General features: G+C 51.0%; 7 protein-coding genes across 7 annotated transcripts; 5 read left to right on the top strand and 2 right to left on the bottom strand.

Moving 5' to 3' along the window:
• Positions 1 to 182: 182 nt before the first annotated feature.
• On the bottom strand, positions 183 to 986 carry BDP55DRAFT_567105 (kinase-like domain-containing protein; the record flags this gene model as incomplete). The annotated part of the gene is made up of 1 exon (XM_060570564.1): positions 183 to 986. The coding sequence occupies one exon, from the start codon at positions 984 to 986 to the stop codon at positions 183 to 185; it is 804 nt and encodes a 267-aa protein (XP_060422281.1).
• A 128-nt stretch (positions 987 to 1,114) lies between these two features.
• Positions 1,115 to 2,267, bottom strand: BDP55DRAFT_721376 (uncharacterized protein). Its single transcript, XM_060578511.1, has one exon. It carries the CDS (start codon positions 1,996 to 1,998, stop codon positions 1,483 to 1,485), a length of 516 nt encoding a protein of 171 aa, XP_060422280.1. The 5' UTR covers positions 1,999 to 2,267; the 3' UTR covers positions 1,115 to 1,482.
• A 270-nt stretch (positions 2,268 to 2,537) lies between these two features.
• On the top strand, positions 2,538 to 3,950 carry BDP55DRAFT_685599 (uncharacterized protein). Its single transcript, XM_060576460.1, has 3 exons — positions 2,538 to 2,812; positions 2,865 to 3,164; positions 3,214 to 3,950. The coding sequence occupies exons 1-3, from the start codon at positions 2,584 to 2,586 to the stop codon at positions 3,570 to 3,572; spliced, it is 888 nt and encodes a 295-aa protein (XP_060422279.1). The 5' UTR covers positions 2,538 to 2,583; the 3' UTR covers positions 3,573 to 3,950.
• Positions 3,951 to 4,330: 380 nt separating this feature from the next.
• On the top strand, positions 4,331 to 6,920 carry BDP55DRAFT_567091 (FluG domain-containing protein; the record flags this gene model as incomplete). The annotated part of the gene is made up of 5 exons (XM_060570561.1): positions 4,331 to 4,566; positions 4,623 to 4,839; positions 4,900 to 5,423; positions 5,487 to 5,836; positions 5,896 to 6,920. The coding sequence occupies 5 exons, from the start codon at positions 4,331 to 4,333 to the stop codon at positions 6,918 to 6,920; spliced, it is 2,352 nt and encodes a 783-aa protein (XP_060422278.1).
• A 1,482-nt stretch (positions 6,921 to 8,402) lies between these two features.
• On the top strand, positions 8,403 to 9,944 carry BDP55DRAFT_685586 (uncharacterized protein). Its single transcript, XM_060576459.1, has one exon. The coding sequence runs from the start codon at positions 8,853 to 8,855 to the stop codon at positions 9,627 to 9,629; it is 777 nt and encodes a 258-aa protein (XP_060422277.1). The 5' UTR covers positions 8,403 to 8,852; the 3' UTR covers positions 9,630 to 9,944.
• A 1,492-nt stretch (positions 9,945 to 11,436) lies between these two features.
• Positions 11,437 to 11,800, top strand: BDP55DRAFT_685583 (uncharacterized protein; the record flags this gene model as incomplete). The annotated part of the gene is made up of 1 exon (XM_060576458.1): positions 11,437 to 11,800. A coding segment is annotated over one exon (168 nt), but the record flags the coding sequence as incomplete, so codon positions are not given.
• BDP55DRAFT_685582 (uncharacterized protein) lies at positions 11,655 to 12,600 on the top strand. The gene has a single exon (XM_060576457.1). It carries the CDS (start codon positions 11,772 to 11,774, stop codon positions 12,564 to 12,566), a length of 795 nt encoding a protein of 264 aa, XP_060422275.1. The 5' UTR covers positions 11,655 to 11,771; the 3' UTR covers positions 12,567 to 12,600.
• The last annotated feature ends 2,892 nt before the right edge of the window (positions 12,601 to 15,492 follow it).

Below are 15,492 nucleotides of genomic sequence, written 5' to 3'. Positions count from 1 at the left end.
ACAGAGTGGGCCGATATGTTTTGTACACATTCGTTGAATAGTTACGTTAAAATGTTGCGATATACATGTAAAAGCAAATTTTCAGTCACTTGAGAGTCTATACGCTCAAAAATCATAGGCCTCGAAAACCAGTCTTTCTTCGTTATTCCCGTCTTTGTACTCTACGATATTGATCAAGTTTGCTAGCTCAAAACTAACTCCAAACCCTGCTCGACACCTCTGATATCCTCGAGAACCTCTCCCGCGGAATTATACTGTTGCATCCAACACTTCTGAGTGATAGTGGCACAAGCAGTAGAATCATGCGGGAAAACACCTCGTGCAAACCGTGACTTAACCTCGTCATCCCACCCAGCCTCTCCACTAACAATATCTGAAAAAACCTCCTGTCCCGTCATAATAAAGTAAATAGTAGACCCAAGCGCAAAGAAATCCGTTTTGAAGTTAGCTGCGAATTCATCGTCTCGCGGACAAAAATACCGACACGGCTCGCCAGTCCATCCATCCAATATAATATTACCGTCCTCAGAGAGATAGCGCCCTTGAAAATCGGCTAGCTTGAGATGCGCATTCCGGTCAACCAAGACGTTTGTAGGCTGGATATCACAATGGATCACCCTTTTTGAGTGTACATGTTCGACTGCCTCGGAAAGTTCTCGGCACCATGCCAACCTCTGTTGAAGAGAGGGAGCGGGAATATCTGATGCGGTCAGGTATTTAAAGATTGTCCCGTTGACTGCGCGTTCAAGGTACAGGCCGGTCTCTGTGAACCCTTTGTGGCCGATAATGCGAGGATGTCGACCCACTATGGTGAGAATCTTATGTTCAAGCTCGAGGCGCGTCAAATCGCCTCCCGGCTCCAGTGGATACTTCAGGATAGTCGAATCATCCACCTCTCCGATGAAGGCGCTGCTTCCGCAGGCTAGGACGCACTGTACTCCCGGCGGGCAGTAGAAGTGGTACTCGACTATCTCTCGTTGTTCCATGGTGGAAGCTGTATGTTGTTCAATGTGACTGGTGGCGTTCGAGATACTGATAGGGATTTAAGTTAATAAGCAACTGTATGGTTGACTGTTGAGTGATTTACTTTAATATGTCCCATCAAGGACAACTGTCGTTTATGTACATAGACCCTTCCAATCTGCCTGGCCCGTGTCGCACCCACCCCTTACATAAGCATGAGCCTTACGGCACTTCCAAGATTGACAGATAATCGAGTTGTGCTAACACACCACCAATCAAGTAATAACAGGATGCGCCCGGGTAACCCTCTCACATCTCCGACCTTGTTTTGCATGCATGAGCTGCATGTCCACTTTGTCAGTAAGCCGTGCTGTGATGCCCATGCGCTGCTGCGTTTCAACGGAACCGATACAAAAACCAAGAATTAACAACCAACGCTCTTGTGTGTATATGGCTGACAGGCCCAATACAACAACGACCACCACCACTTCTGCCCCTTTACTTTGCCTTCTTATTTCGTTATTGCACGCGGGTGTCGATATTCGTATCTTGCGGTTTGATGTATTGTCTTAGCGGTGATGAGTCGATCATTTCTCTTGGACCTGGCCTCAGCGGTTTGTGCTTGCGTTGGAGAGTATGTCGGAGTACTGCATTCTGTCCATGATTTCCCATAACCAGGTCGAACTCGGCTTTAGGTATCATAATGTTCTTATACTGCAGTTCGATGTTCACTACCGTTTCGCTTATTCTTATATATACCTCCGAACGAAACTCTTCCTCGTCTCTGATCTCTGGGTATACGGCACCGTAAGCCCTTATTTCCGCTTTGTGCATTGCTCGATATTCTTTGAGGGCGGCCATAATGAGATGGATGGTATCGCTTCGTTGCATGGCGAACCAGGCGAACCTAGCGGTTTCCAAGGCTGCCTTGCTTGTTATACTTTGAGGAGAAGCCATCCAAGAAATCAAGCGACTAATGCAGCGGGTATTCGTCTGCAGAAGAAGCATGTATAATCGGCTCATGGCTGCTTGCATGATGCAGTACTATCTCTCCAGCCAAGTTGAATTCGGCCTGTGACGTATTCGTTGAACATAACAGGGTTCATTTGTCTTACCGCTAATTAAAAGGATGTCTTGTTGGTGAATCGACGTGTGAAGTCGATCCGGTGTTATCCTGGCCACCCTTGGACATGGATGCCAGTGAGTCTCGTGGACGAGCATTCTAATAAACACATGGAAGCTGGTTCAGCCAATTGTTTCTAAAGAACCAGGGGCCCCTGTGGAATACCTGAGCCAAGCACTCCGTAGATTAGGTATGGAAGAGGTGCGGTAGCATAGCACGTGCCCCACATCTGTGGAATCCGCCAATAAACAGTGAGAATCTGACTCCAGCCGACAGCAAATGCCCCACATTCAAGGATGCCACCAATAGCTAGGGAGGATTCGTTCCCCGCTCTTATTGGCGGCGGTAATATGCCCCTCATTTAGGAAATAGGCCAATAGGTTTGTAGCAGAAGCGCCTGCCAAGTATGTTCAAGGCTGTGCGGCGTGAAAGCTCCGAATATTCACCTCACCCCCAGGCGCACCAACTCCCATAGAACCAGCAATATTCGCGCAATAATGGCGCCAAAAAGCTCTGCCTCCTTGCGATTCTCTGATATTGTCGATGTCCAAACTTTCGAAATAGACGAGCCTCGCCGAAAACGAAGGAAAACATCCACAGAGACGATGGCAAAGCTTGTCAGCAACTTTAATGGCGAACAGGTCACCAAGGCCATGTTGAAGGACGCAGCGAAACTATTCAGCGAAAACTACGGCGTCTGGGGTAGTAGGGGACCTGGGAAGCCTGGTGAATATATCCTCGTCTCTGGTCTATGAGTGCGCCGCTAAAATGCCAAAAGGAAGCCGCGTGAAAATGAGCGCAGACCGTCTTCGAGCACAATGCCTCCCTGACGGATCGAGCAGCACATACGTCACTGTAACCATCAATGGAGTCCTGGCAGGTAATGCTTTCGCATGTCGCTGGGAGCATGCGGGTCGTCAAGTCTGCTGGGTCACTCAACTAGTAGTCCACAGCGATTACCGTGAACAAAGGCTTGCAACCACCCTCCTCTTAACCTTGATCGACGACGACGACGATGTATTTGGGATTATGAGTTCCCATCCAGCTGCGTGTAAAGCCCTTGCGAAGGCAATCGGAGGTATATGCTAAAACTTTCCTAGCGAACTCTTCGCTGACTAGGTTTTCAGATATTCGGTTTTCCGAGGTTTCGATGGACTTTGCTCGAAGCCATGCCGCTGACGTATTGAAGGCTTCGCCGATCAATTATATACGAGACGCGAAGCTTTGCGGGAGTATTTTTCACTCCGACGATACTACCGGAATGGTATCTGGTGTGGATTCCAACTTCTATGTCGATCACGGTGAACCCCTTGAGGCACTTGCATGGTTTAAGGAAGATGGAAACTGGCCCCTCGGCGAGCTGCCTGATGGGCATGAGTTTTTATTCCTAGTGGAAAAGTCACGACGGAGGCGTTCACGATCCGCTTCGTCGCGGCGCGGGCGTACAGGAAACGACGGAGACAAGACGTCTGAAACAGCGCCTTAGTGATTAGGTGGTTCTGTGTCGCCTCACAAACATGCGCTTTGTATTTTACACTGAATTTCATCAAATAAATATGTGCCAACACCTGGCAGCAGGTACTCAGGCCTTCTCTTGCAAAGAATATTCTCTGCACAAGCGGACATGTTTCGTGCTCCATCCAATTCACCCGAGCAGTAGCTCAACCAGCTTAGATGTAGGTAAATAACGGCACAAGTGAAAACCTCCTCCTCTGATGGATTGTAACCTGCGTTAAGACGTAGAGCATCCCTCCAATACGTTTCAGCTTGTCCGGGAGGGTACGTCCGAGCTAACGCGATATACGACCGTACATGCCCAAGTCGATCGACGATATCGAAAGATTCTAGATCGCCCCGTTTTACGCGGCACTAGCAGTGAGAGGGACCTGGGCGAGAGGCGGACACTGCCAGGTATTAAATACTTCGATCTGCTGTCTCCAACGCCGGCACCCTGGTCATGGCAGGCAGTGCGCCCCACGCTGCTGTTTTGGTCCAAGCGGCTGCCATGTTCTTCTACCCTGCCCGTTTGCCATGCTACCGATTGCCCCTTCTCAACTCCCTCGCTCTCCGGCATTCGCTGGAGCGATTTCTGGCTGCTCAGGCTGCTGAGGCTTCGCATGACGATATGGCGCCGCCCGCCATAAAGAGCGGCATCGCGCCCGCCGTCTTCTCTCATATTCTTTCGCCTCAATACACGACCACGGCTCCTCTCCTGCTGATGCGACGAGCGACTATCCCCCAGTCATGCCTCGGCCAGTGGTCCCCGATTGTCGCCCTCGACAAACGAAAGCAAGCGCAGACTTTCTGAAGCGATTTACCGACCAAGAAACACAACGTCGGATCGCGAACCAGCCGAAGTCTTTCTCGGCTAAGGAGCATGCCGACCTACGTAAGCAGCTTCAGAACGTCAACTTCATCAAGCCAAGATATGCAGACGAAACCGAGATCAATATTGCGGTCGTATGTAGAAAATGGAAACGGTTCGCTGAGAGAAGCCCTGGGTTGTTTCCTTGTTGACTGACCTCTATAACAATAGTTACTGTGAAGAGCAGACCCTCGGCGAGTGGCAAGCGGCCTTAGAGAACGTAACTCGCGAGACAATGATGAGCTTCTTTCTCCGGGTCAGCGAGTGGTCGATAGGGAAAATCAAATCGTGGGGTACGATGCAGGTATATATCCGGCAGTTTCAGCAGCTATACACCACCGTCACCGGTCGCTACCTGGACAGGAACGATGCTAAAGAGCTCTACAAGGTATTTACCATATGCGGCGATCGACACCTTCCACAACGACGCTGACATGGGCTGGGCTAGTTTCACCACACAATCCTGATTCCCCGCTTCGGATACCGGGCACCTAACATCAACGGGAAGCCAGTCCTTGGAGCCGATAACCTACTGGCCATCTTGACGTTCAACATTGCGTATGATACTGGTATCTTCCCGTCAGAACGGCAGCGCACTCAGCTGGCTGGTTGCTACCAGCTCCTCTGCTACACTGGTGTGAGACCTGCCGAGATCGTGCATGCCGAAAGGAAAAAACCCAAAGACGGATGCACGGATGAGATTTTCAAGCTCAAAGGCGTCAAGTTCCTCGATCATGAGTGTGGCAAAGACACAGAAAACGTGGACTATGACGACCAACTACCACAAGATAAAGACTCCCTTCTCCTCGACAGACTGTTGCTTCAGGAAACAACTGGGCGAGGGCGTCCAAAAGCCTTGTGCTACGAGGACATACTCATGATGATTGTTCGCCATCCCGTGACGGGACGAGCCGTACCAGCTATGGCCGTCAAATTCATCCACCATAAAGGAGCTGACAATAAGCCAAGGCCGTGAGTATGCGCAGCGCTGCGGCCTTAACTCTTCCTGGGGCTTTCAATGCTGACTACGGACAGAACTGTCTTTTTCTTTACGCCTGCAAGAAAGCTCATCTTCTGTGCCGTCAGCACCATCATCGCTCTAGCGCTCCACGACCAAGCTTTCGACGCAGCGAGCCTGACAGATGCGACCCAGGTACTAAGAGCAGAGGTCAGGGGCCCAGTCCAGTCTACGGCTTTACGGTGGAAGCAGTCAATGCTCAAGGTTCCGATTTTTCGAAAGCTCAGCGGCGGAGCGTTGACCGTCGACGAGGCCATGAGTTATTCCAAATTACGGGACGACATGGGCCGACAGAGCCTTGATGCAGGGTTCGAGAAGGCCTGGACGCCACGGTTCGCCCGAAGAGGGGCGGCGAATGCAGCAAATGGTGGGTTGAAGTAAGTAGCGGTTGCCGAGGGCCACAATCACTAACAGCTTCTGCCACAGGGAATGCGTCTGATGCCGTGCGCGACCAGATGATGCGCCACGATCCCAAGTTTGCCACGTTTCAAGGCGCATACCTCAACGAGAACGTCCAATTCGACCTCCAGAATACTTTCCTAGAAGAGGAAACCGAGGAGCAGATGTATAAGGTGTTTGCGCATGTCAGCCTCACGCGCGATCCCCGGGCAACAAGAGACATGGTCCCCAAGGAGGTCTGGGAGAACTTGCCTCCCGATCCGGAAATTCTGGAGCTGGACCAACGGCGAGAGAAGTTGAAGGGTGGTCAATACCGAGTGCAAGGTGAAGAGAACGAAGCCGAAATCCGCAGGCTAACAGAGGAGATACGCACGAAGCGGGATCAACGCGACAAGAGTGTCGTGAAAGAGTATCGCGAATATCATTTCGACAACCGCCCAACATGGGATATTGAGAGGCAAGCGAATGGCGAAGAAGACGAGGAGTATACTGAACCGGACATCAACCTTCAGATTCCCGAGCGCACCAGACTGGCCTACATCCTCTGCTACCAACCAGTCGACTGCTCTCACGACAAACTCATGGAGCTTTGGATTGAGGCTATCGATCTGATGGTCACACTTTGTGACAAGAGGGAGACGGTCAGACGAGACCGCATCCGCACCCATCCCCAACCCAAGCCACCTATCGGAGAGACTCCTCAACCCAAGCCCTTCCCACTACTCCTTGATCCGAATCAGTGCCCTGATTGTGTTGGGGATTGCAGGCTTTCACTAGAAGAACGGACGTTCAGGTACTGCCGGCCAACGGTCAGAAATGACCACTTTGACGACCAGCATCTGGGAGAACGAGAGCGTGCTGTACAACGTGGCGATCTCATTCGGTGCAACCATCCTCAATGCCAGGATGACCCAAATTTTGCGACATTAGATGCGTTCAGACGGCATGTACAGACCTCCCATGGCGTGTCGCTGAGGACATCAGGCCAGGTCATGCAAAGACGATCAAAGAAGGTAAAGCATAGACGGATGGCTAAAGGGACAGAAGCCTAGGCCTAGTCTAGATCACACAGAGTATCTAGTGTTGACGCATAGATAGATATACACAACTGCCTCTTACATCTCTGTCCTGTGTCTTCAACGCGACAAGATGCTAACTCGTGATCCTGAGGTCTGAACCACTTTGAAGGGGCACCGAGGACAAAGCCCCATTGACAGCAGCACAGCAAGCGCCGGTTGAGGAGCTATCCGCCGGCGGCGGCTCTGTTCACTTTTACTCGGGCTGACGGGGAGCCGATGCAACTACCAGAAGCATGACTGGGCTGTGAGCGTTTCGCAGACGGGCGCTTTGGGAGATTCTCAGCGGCAGGTTGGTAGGTGGCACGGATGCGGAACACGATGTCCCGTCTGTGGACCCCCGAAGCGCCCGGCCCGGCCATGCTACTATTGGAAGGTTCCACACCCAGGTGGCCTTACCAGTAGCCCACACCGAAGCATCCCGTTTATGGGGACCTCGAAGCCGGTGGGCGCTTCTGCAGCCCGAAGGCTTTGGTGACTCTTACCCGTAAGCCACTCAAGTGTTGTCACTGTACTTACTTGGCAGCTGAATTCCAGACTAGAACACCTGTAGCTCCGACAAAACAATTGCAGCATTCAGAAAATTGGAAGTCGTCACCGTTTTGTCTATGAAGGCACGTAGCGAAATTCAGTCGCCCGCTATTTATAGACTTGCCCGCGTGCCATTTAGCGGACGAACTGATCGACGGTGGTGTGCGAGATACGGTCGAAAACCATGAATCGTTGGTCTGAAGTTCATGCAAGGCGATTCGCCCTCTATGGTAATTGGACGAACAGCTTTTTGTCATCTCTGCACCTTGGCTTTTGTCTATTCCAGGAGTAAAGGCTTATGCCCTCCTGCTTTTACCCACAGCACTCCCACAGTAATGAGGAGTTGTTCTAGAACGTGCCCGTGTTGCCCCGTGACGTCCATCCGTCAGAACAGGGTCGACATAATTGCGAGAGTCAACGGCACTCAAAATCTTGGGACAAGCCAGCTTCTGGAAGCGAAGTGACTTGAGATCGGACTTCAGACGGCAACTGACCGATGGAAGATCAAAACCAGAATCGAGAGCAAGGGGTACCATGGCGTAGTGACAGTAAATTCCGGCAAGTCGGTGATCGTGCGAGATGAGGAATGAGGTATCCTGGAAATTGAGTTCCTCGCATTCGACAAGCAGAAAGAGCCCGACAGTGGCCTGCGTGGTAAGTGCTGCGCTGTAGACGTCCTTATAGTTCGCAGTGGAGAGGCTCTCGGGCAAAGGCGCAACGACGTCCCGCAGGACCCTCTGCAAATACACTTGCCTGGACACGGTTCCGCGTCTGCACATCAGCTTAGCCACTGTCCTGGACCACTGTCGCCCGAGTGTAAGGGACAGGTTTAGTCAGCTTGCTATGTCTCTATCACGTGACTCTGAGTTAGGGGCACGATTGTTGTCGGGGCGACATGGGTCAAATATAACGAAGTACATCCAAACAATCCAGATTGTCGAGACTCAAGGGTTGATTCCATTAATTGCTTTCTTCCTGTCACACATCTCCCGAGTCGCAATGGAGGATGAAATCGCAAAACTACGAAAACAGCTCCAGGAAGAGCAGCGCCGTCGCGAGGAAGAACAGCGCCGACGCGAGGAAGAACAACACCGACGCGAAGAGGCTGAAGAACTCGCGAAGGCGGCACAACCATAGACCCTTCCAACGTATTTCGCATCTTGTCACTCGCTCAGCCTCGCCATTGAGGTGGTGACCGATCGCACCTTGACTACGCAAGGCGATACAACCAACCCCACAGGCCGGATTTTCCCTCGACGAATCATTCCATGGGATGACTTCGCGACGAGGCAACAGGAGATATGGGATCAACTCTCAAATTCCCGCACATTTGCTTCGAGGGCTGTGTTTCCATCGCCGCATAAATTAGACCACGTCATGTCTTTGATCAGCCCGATCAGTAGTGAGACTGGCCTCCGGAAGTTCCAGCGCGATACGGTAGAGAAAGCGGTTCAAAAGCTGGTCAGCGAGGCATATAGTGACACGCAGCTCCGAAGTGACATTGGCTTGCAAGGGACCGTGACTTTCGAGAGCCAAACGAACCTCGGTCAGACAGACGAAGCCCTATCCGAGCCTATGGAGCAAATGTCCATCGAGTGGGATGATGTCGACGCTGCAGCAATTCCCACAAGGCTACCGAGCCGCAAGCCCCAACGAAGAGCTAGGGGCAAGGGTAATCGGGCTGATCAGTTCTGCATATACCGCACCTCCGACGGCCGAAATAGTTCGGCCCTGGCGATTGAGTGCAAGGCCCCGCATAAGTCGCGACGCGATGAGGTCGTCACCAGTCTGGAGTCGGAAATTAGACCCGGACACGACGTCATGAACAAGGACGGTGAGGGTTTTGGGTTTGTGTCAAGACCGCTCGTTGTCGCTGTCGTGACCCAGCTCTTCTCCTACATGATCGGCAAAAGCATCCAGTATGGATATGTGTGCACAGGAGAGGCATTCGTCTTCCTGTACATTCCGGACGATCCCACCATCGTATGCTATTGCGTGCGTGTGCCTCACTTGGATGTTCTCGATGATGACGACGACGAGAACAGGCTCCATGGTACAGCTGTTGCACAGGTCTTTGCCTTCAGGCTCTGCGTGCTGACCCGCCTCCACAGTCCTGGCACGATACTGCCGCAGGTCTCGGCACTTGAGCTGTAGAGTACGACGGTGTGCTAAGAAACATACCCGAAACAGTGCGCAAGGGTAAGGAGGCGCGCATCTCTCCGTACAAGCCTCAACGCTGGCGAGGTTCAAACGCTCGCCGATTCAAACACGGTCTCGGTGCAAGCAATTCGACAGCAACGCAAAGCAGCGGGGTGGTAGCGGTGACGATGAAGAAGGAACTCCTCCCACACCAACGCCGACACGATCGATTATCAGTGGCGAAAAGGCTCTCGCGAAGTCGAGTGCGGGCTCGGCCGGTAGACAGGCACAGGAGAACCGCCATCATAGCCAAGGGAAGCAGCTGAATATAAAGGATCGTTAGTTCTGTACGCCGCAATGTTTGCTTGGATTAGTGAACGGCTGGCCCCTGGATGAACGCTGCCCAAATTTCTAAGATCACGGACATTAGTACCTAAACCGATTGGATTTCCTCCGACTTATCCGTACTTAACTAGCTAAAGACCGTAGTCGTGATGCTGACGTCGTTTTGCTTCACTTGTCCAGCTTAATCGGCACACTCTTTAAGGTCAGGATGTCCTCCCATGGCCATACTCTCGTTGCTAAAGGCGTCGAGATCCTCGACCTGGCCCGTCTTTGCTATGAGAATGAGGTGTACGATCGACTCCGCTCGATTTAGGGGAAATATGTTCCCGTCTGCCTGGGACGGACAGATTTAACCCTGCCGTTGTACTACGACAGCGGTGTATATAAGTATGTCTTGTTTCTTAGTTGGGCCGAAACGCCTCTGTTTGACTCCACTAATCAAGTAACTAACTTAGATATTGACGCAATTACCCAGGCGTATAAGAACTTATATAAGGTGGGTGTTGTTTATGGCGATGTAAATCTACGCAACGTGTTACGTATTTACAATATAGCGGATAGAGGTGTTGTGGTGGTAAACTTCGAGCGGGCGGATTTAAGCCACCGCTCACCTCTCGGTTTGCTCAGTTCGAACCGTCAAAATAAGAAGAGGAAGCGGGGGATTTTAGGGAAATCGACTTTATTAGAGAACTAAAAGAGCGAAAGATTTGCGAAGGAACTAGGCTCTGTGATGTGCTATTTGTCGATATAAATCAAAGTTACACAGCATGAGACCGTCCTCAATATGGCCAGAAGGTGTGAGATGTACTGCTTGAGGGCTCCAAAGAACTGGTCTTTCCCAGCTTGTTTGTCTTTAAATGTTCGAGATAGTGACGAAAAACAGGCTTCGGCGCATGAAAGGGCGAACATATGGAGGGGTAGTGGTGTAAGAGGGAGTAATGGTAAACGATCAGCAGTCATCTATGTTGGGTATTCCCAGCATATTGTTGTTCGACTGCTTGGTTGCATCTTCGTTAAGGTCCCTGCAGGGAGAGCGAAGGATTACGGGGGAGATTGATAAGCGGGGCAGAGCCATGTCCCCGGAATCTTCAACCGACCGCAATCTACCGTACCACTGCGGTTTTCAAACCTGCGCTAAAGGTTTGTAGCGTTCAGCATCTTGATCTCTGACTTTGTTTCGTATTGGGTGGCCTTTCGTAATGGAACTGTTAGAAGCTTCCTTATGTCCGGATAAGAGAACTTCTTGAGGACGACATCTTAGTCAATGATAGCCCAGCTGTCGAGGCCTGCAACCGTGTTATGCTAGGATGGACTTGGCGGCTCGGCACGGAGAGCCTAAATGACGAAGGCGAAGACTTGCGCGGCAGGGGACGGCAGGTATTTGGCAAGTGAGCGCTGTCTGTCTTTGATAGGTTAGACCAGGGAAATTCACCAGAATAGCATCCGTTTCGAGCTGCCATCTCTCCGATGTACAGACTGTGATGTTATCAGAATAGTTTGCTGATTATTATTGGGCAGGATCATTTGCTTGACAGTGACAACAAGGGTTGTGCCGGCATGGCCCTTGATTGAGACCAGCCTGAGGATTTGCACAATGCTTTACCCCTGCATCGATCATGTAACCACAATGATGACACCGCCAACCGTAGGGTATGAGGTACTCCTTGGCATAGCATTTGTCCCTCGAACAAACACCTTGCGTTGACACGGACGCAGTCGATAAGGGACTACAGCGCAATAGCGTTCCGTATTGCCTGTGAAGACGAGCAGGACGATTTCTATGTTGAAGATGCGTGCGACTGGCTGTCCAGAATGTTCGAGCCTCTCGTCACCCAGCTGGCGCCGCGGTCTTCAGTGCTTCCTAACGGTAGTCTACCGACTCTATCCCAATATCTTTTCCCCCCGCACATCGTTTGCAGCCTGGATGCCACCGACGATGTCCCACACCCGTATCAGGCAGAGAATCAGAACCATGGCTGGTGCAGCCCCTTTGTGGTTGCTGACGATGAGTTGCTTGGGAATCTCGATCAGTGGGCTCGGTCCTACGATCCCTCTGATGTCGAGATACTGTACGATCGCCCCGAAGACGTCTTGATAAGACGACCGACTAAGGTCCTTGTAGATGCGAAAAATGGCGACAAGGTCATGTGTCACTTCAAACCTTTCGGAGTCTCATTCGGTCCAGCGCATGCCAGGAAGGAACTCGCAACATTGAACGAAATTGCTACGGCGCAAATACCTACTGCCCCTGATACATGGATTTGTCGCCTACACGGCATTGTTCGAGACGGAAACAACTTGATGGGCATGCTATTCAACTGGATTGAGAAAAAAGGAGTGCTGTCAAGAGCAAGGGCAGATCAGAGTACATCCGAGATGAGGAAACGTTGGAGGACGCAGATCAGTACATCTCTGAAGCAGCTACACTGTAAAGGCATCGTCTGGGGCGATGCCAAGGCTGAAAACGTCCTGATCGATCAGGATGACAATGCCTGGATTATCGACTTTGGGGGCAGTTACACACCTGGATGGGTGGATCAAGAGAAAGCTGGGACGATGGCAGGCGATGCACAAGGCTTAACCAGAATACTTGATTTTCTTCGTTAAAAGACGAGTTAGGAATAGATCATGCCATCGTTGCCATGTATGTGGGATAGGAAGTGAGGCACTCCAATGAAACCTTTTCATAACACTACCTCCTGACCTTGTGCTCTAACAGGCGTCTGGACGATCAAACAATGGCGCCAGCGGCCCATTAGTGGACCGCAGCTACATGGCAATGTGCAAGAGTGCATACGGCCATAGGCAAGACCCTTTGGAAACCTAGCACGTCACTTCTAGCAGCCCCGACTCAGCAAGAGGCATGCAGCGGAGCAAGTGCTCTGATGGAGGTTCAACTGGCTTGAGGCGAGTACTTGAATTTCAAGTCCACAGAGCCGCCTTCTCATGCCCCATATCCCTGTGGACATCACACAGCTGCATTTGATCACTTATAGTATACCAATAGCACATCTTTGATACCTTCCTCAACCTGGAAAATCTCCAAGTTGGCTCTGAACTGGGCAGAAAATGCATTCGATTGCTTTCATTTTCGAGCGTAGACACGTCACTGAGGCTGCTTGAAGGCACATGCGGAAGCTATGGGATCCCAAGTGAATGAATACACCGAACCCAGGCTTGCCTTGATTGACATACTGTTCAGGTCGTTACGTACCGCCTAGAAGTGGAGATGATGACGGTCGAATGGGAAGGGCGTCGGAGGTCTTCGCACTAATGTTGGTGGTCCAACAAACGGCCACGCATTTGCCGAGGACATCCGAATTGGCACGATGCGGGTACTCCGTTAGCAGTGGATCGGAGGTACCGACTGTGCTGGACAAGGTCAAAATCATAGGACGTTAGCCAGAAATAAGCAATACTAGAGGAGTCAAAATTGAACAATACGATTCGCTCAAGTACGGCGCAATCGAGACTCCGCTGCCAAATGGTTGTCTGTTTGTAGCCTACCGATCATTTGACTTATTTGTTGCTGCTGTGAAGGCTCGACCAACAGTTACATCGATGTGGATGCCAGTCACCGTGGCGGCAAGAGGCGGCCACATCGTTGCGTCCGTGGATCAGATGGTAGCTAGCCGAGAATTCGACGAGCCACGATGGGGACAGAACCCGGGGGAAATCTGGCTACGACCGCCCTCAGCCAGTTGAAAGGTCGGATGCAATGTGACCAACACGCAGGGCTTGACGCGGTCCGCCCCTGCTATGGGCGTCCAATCGGATGATCCGCAGAGCTGTATGAGTGCTTCCCTCGTAAGGAAGTTCAGATGGGTCTTGCTTCACCTGAAGAGACGCCTTCTCAGAAAGGTGCCGCCGTACTATTCTACATCGCCAATGCAGCGCGTGCTGCGCCCTCCCGGGGGCACCACCTCTTGCCCTGCTGGCTTGTCGCAAGGATGTGGGTCGATGCAATTGTTTTAAGCCGGGTCATTACGATACTTACTGTCGAGCAGCAGTCAGACAGGCAGGGGTCATTTTGTGTGTATTGATGAGTATATCGAATGGATGGCTATGGAAAGGAATTCGATATCTATATAATGAGTGTACGATCCCCTTGTATAAGGATACCCTTGCTAGCCTTGCTCATACCTCTGGTTAAGCATAAGTCAGTTCGCTCGAGGTGAAATAATTACCGTAGCGAATGTGCTGGGGCAGTCTGACACTTATTATTTAACGATCTCTTCCTACCATAGTATAGACATCGCTTTTTTCTTTCTCCTTTTTATGTATATACCGCGGTCACTTATTGTCACGATAGGGAACTCGAGGCAGGTCTGAACGCTGCTGTATTGACCTAATAGACGTAACTCAACGTGAAGAGGGAAGAAACAGAACAGTGGGCAGATTCTGGGGCGCTGGGCCTTTGGGCTCAGCGGTCCAGAGGTCACGTGACCCTTAAGGGGTCCACTGGGTGCCTGAGGTTTGGGCCCACTGGGGACCAACGCCCAGTGCCGTGACATTATAATACACAAATAGTGAAGACGCGGTTTTGCTTATTAGTTAAATACCAGGATTTCTGATTATAGGGACATGTTTTTTCCTCGAGAGCCTAATACTGGACAGTTGCTTTATAGTGGTACTTACTAACTCCGCCGCCTAGGTTTTAGGCTGAGACGGCTCACTCGATGAAGTGTATATACAACTTTCTGACACCTTTTAACAAGCTGTCTGATTGAGGAAGTCCTCGTGCGAATTTTATCCATTCCATCGATCGTCAAGGAGGTGTCGTGGTTTTGTCGCAGGTCTTACGTTTTTCGCGTCCAGTCTTGCGTTGGATGGTGATAGAGGCCAGAAGGGGGACCTCGAAGAACTTTTTCAAGGAAAGCAGTTACATAGAGTATGAAAGTACTTGACAAGAACTCTCCTCCGAAACTCGAGAGAGCGCGCAAGCTTACCCAGGTTTTTCTCGGAAAGCAGGTAGTATGGTTGGGTTTGCTCACCCCGCGTTGACACCTGATCATTCCCAAAACCTACAGGTTTTATGACGGATATACATAGGCCCGAGGCACTACCCCTCTATCGTTTCCTACATGTATTTATCCATCTATTCATTCGACAACTACGCCTTGATGCCTCTTCAGGCATCTATGCATCCATCCATTTACCCGCAAATGCATTCATGTATCCATACATGCATTCGTCCTTCTATTCCACAGCTCATTCATTCGCCTATTCGTGCATGGTGAAGCTCATTTCTCCCCACTCAAAATCTAGTACGGCATTTTGCCCTCCATTCGCAACCACGCAGATGGTTGAAGCATCTAGAGTGTTCATTTTCGCGCGCTTCCATCAATTAAGACCCTCGCTTCTCCCACACCTTTGACGGAAACTTCGAAAACCCAACAAGGTCCGGCCGGTTTCATTATTCATTCATTCATCCATTCTTTGATTGGTAAGCTCGTAGGGAGGCGGTAGAAACGTACCGCTCTAGAGATATGGAGTTGCATGAGGCGTCACATACGAGGCCCAGACCGAACCC

The sequence above is a fragment of the Colletotrichum godetiae genome (genome assembly GCF_030913485.1).
Source record: "Colletotrichum godetiae strain CBS 193.32 chromosome Unknown BDP55scaffold_91, whole genome shotgun sequence".
NCBI lineage: Eukaryota > Fungi > Ascomycota > Sordariomycetes > Glomerellales > Glomerellaceae > Colletotrichum > Colletotrichum godetiae.
The sequence above is the reverse complement of the archived record's forward strand: the minus strand, read 5'-3'. Positions and strand labels throughout refer to the sequence as shown.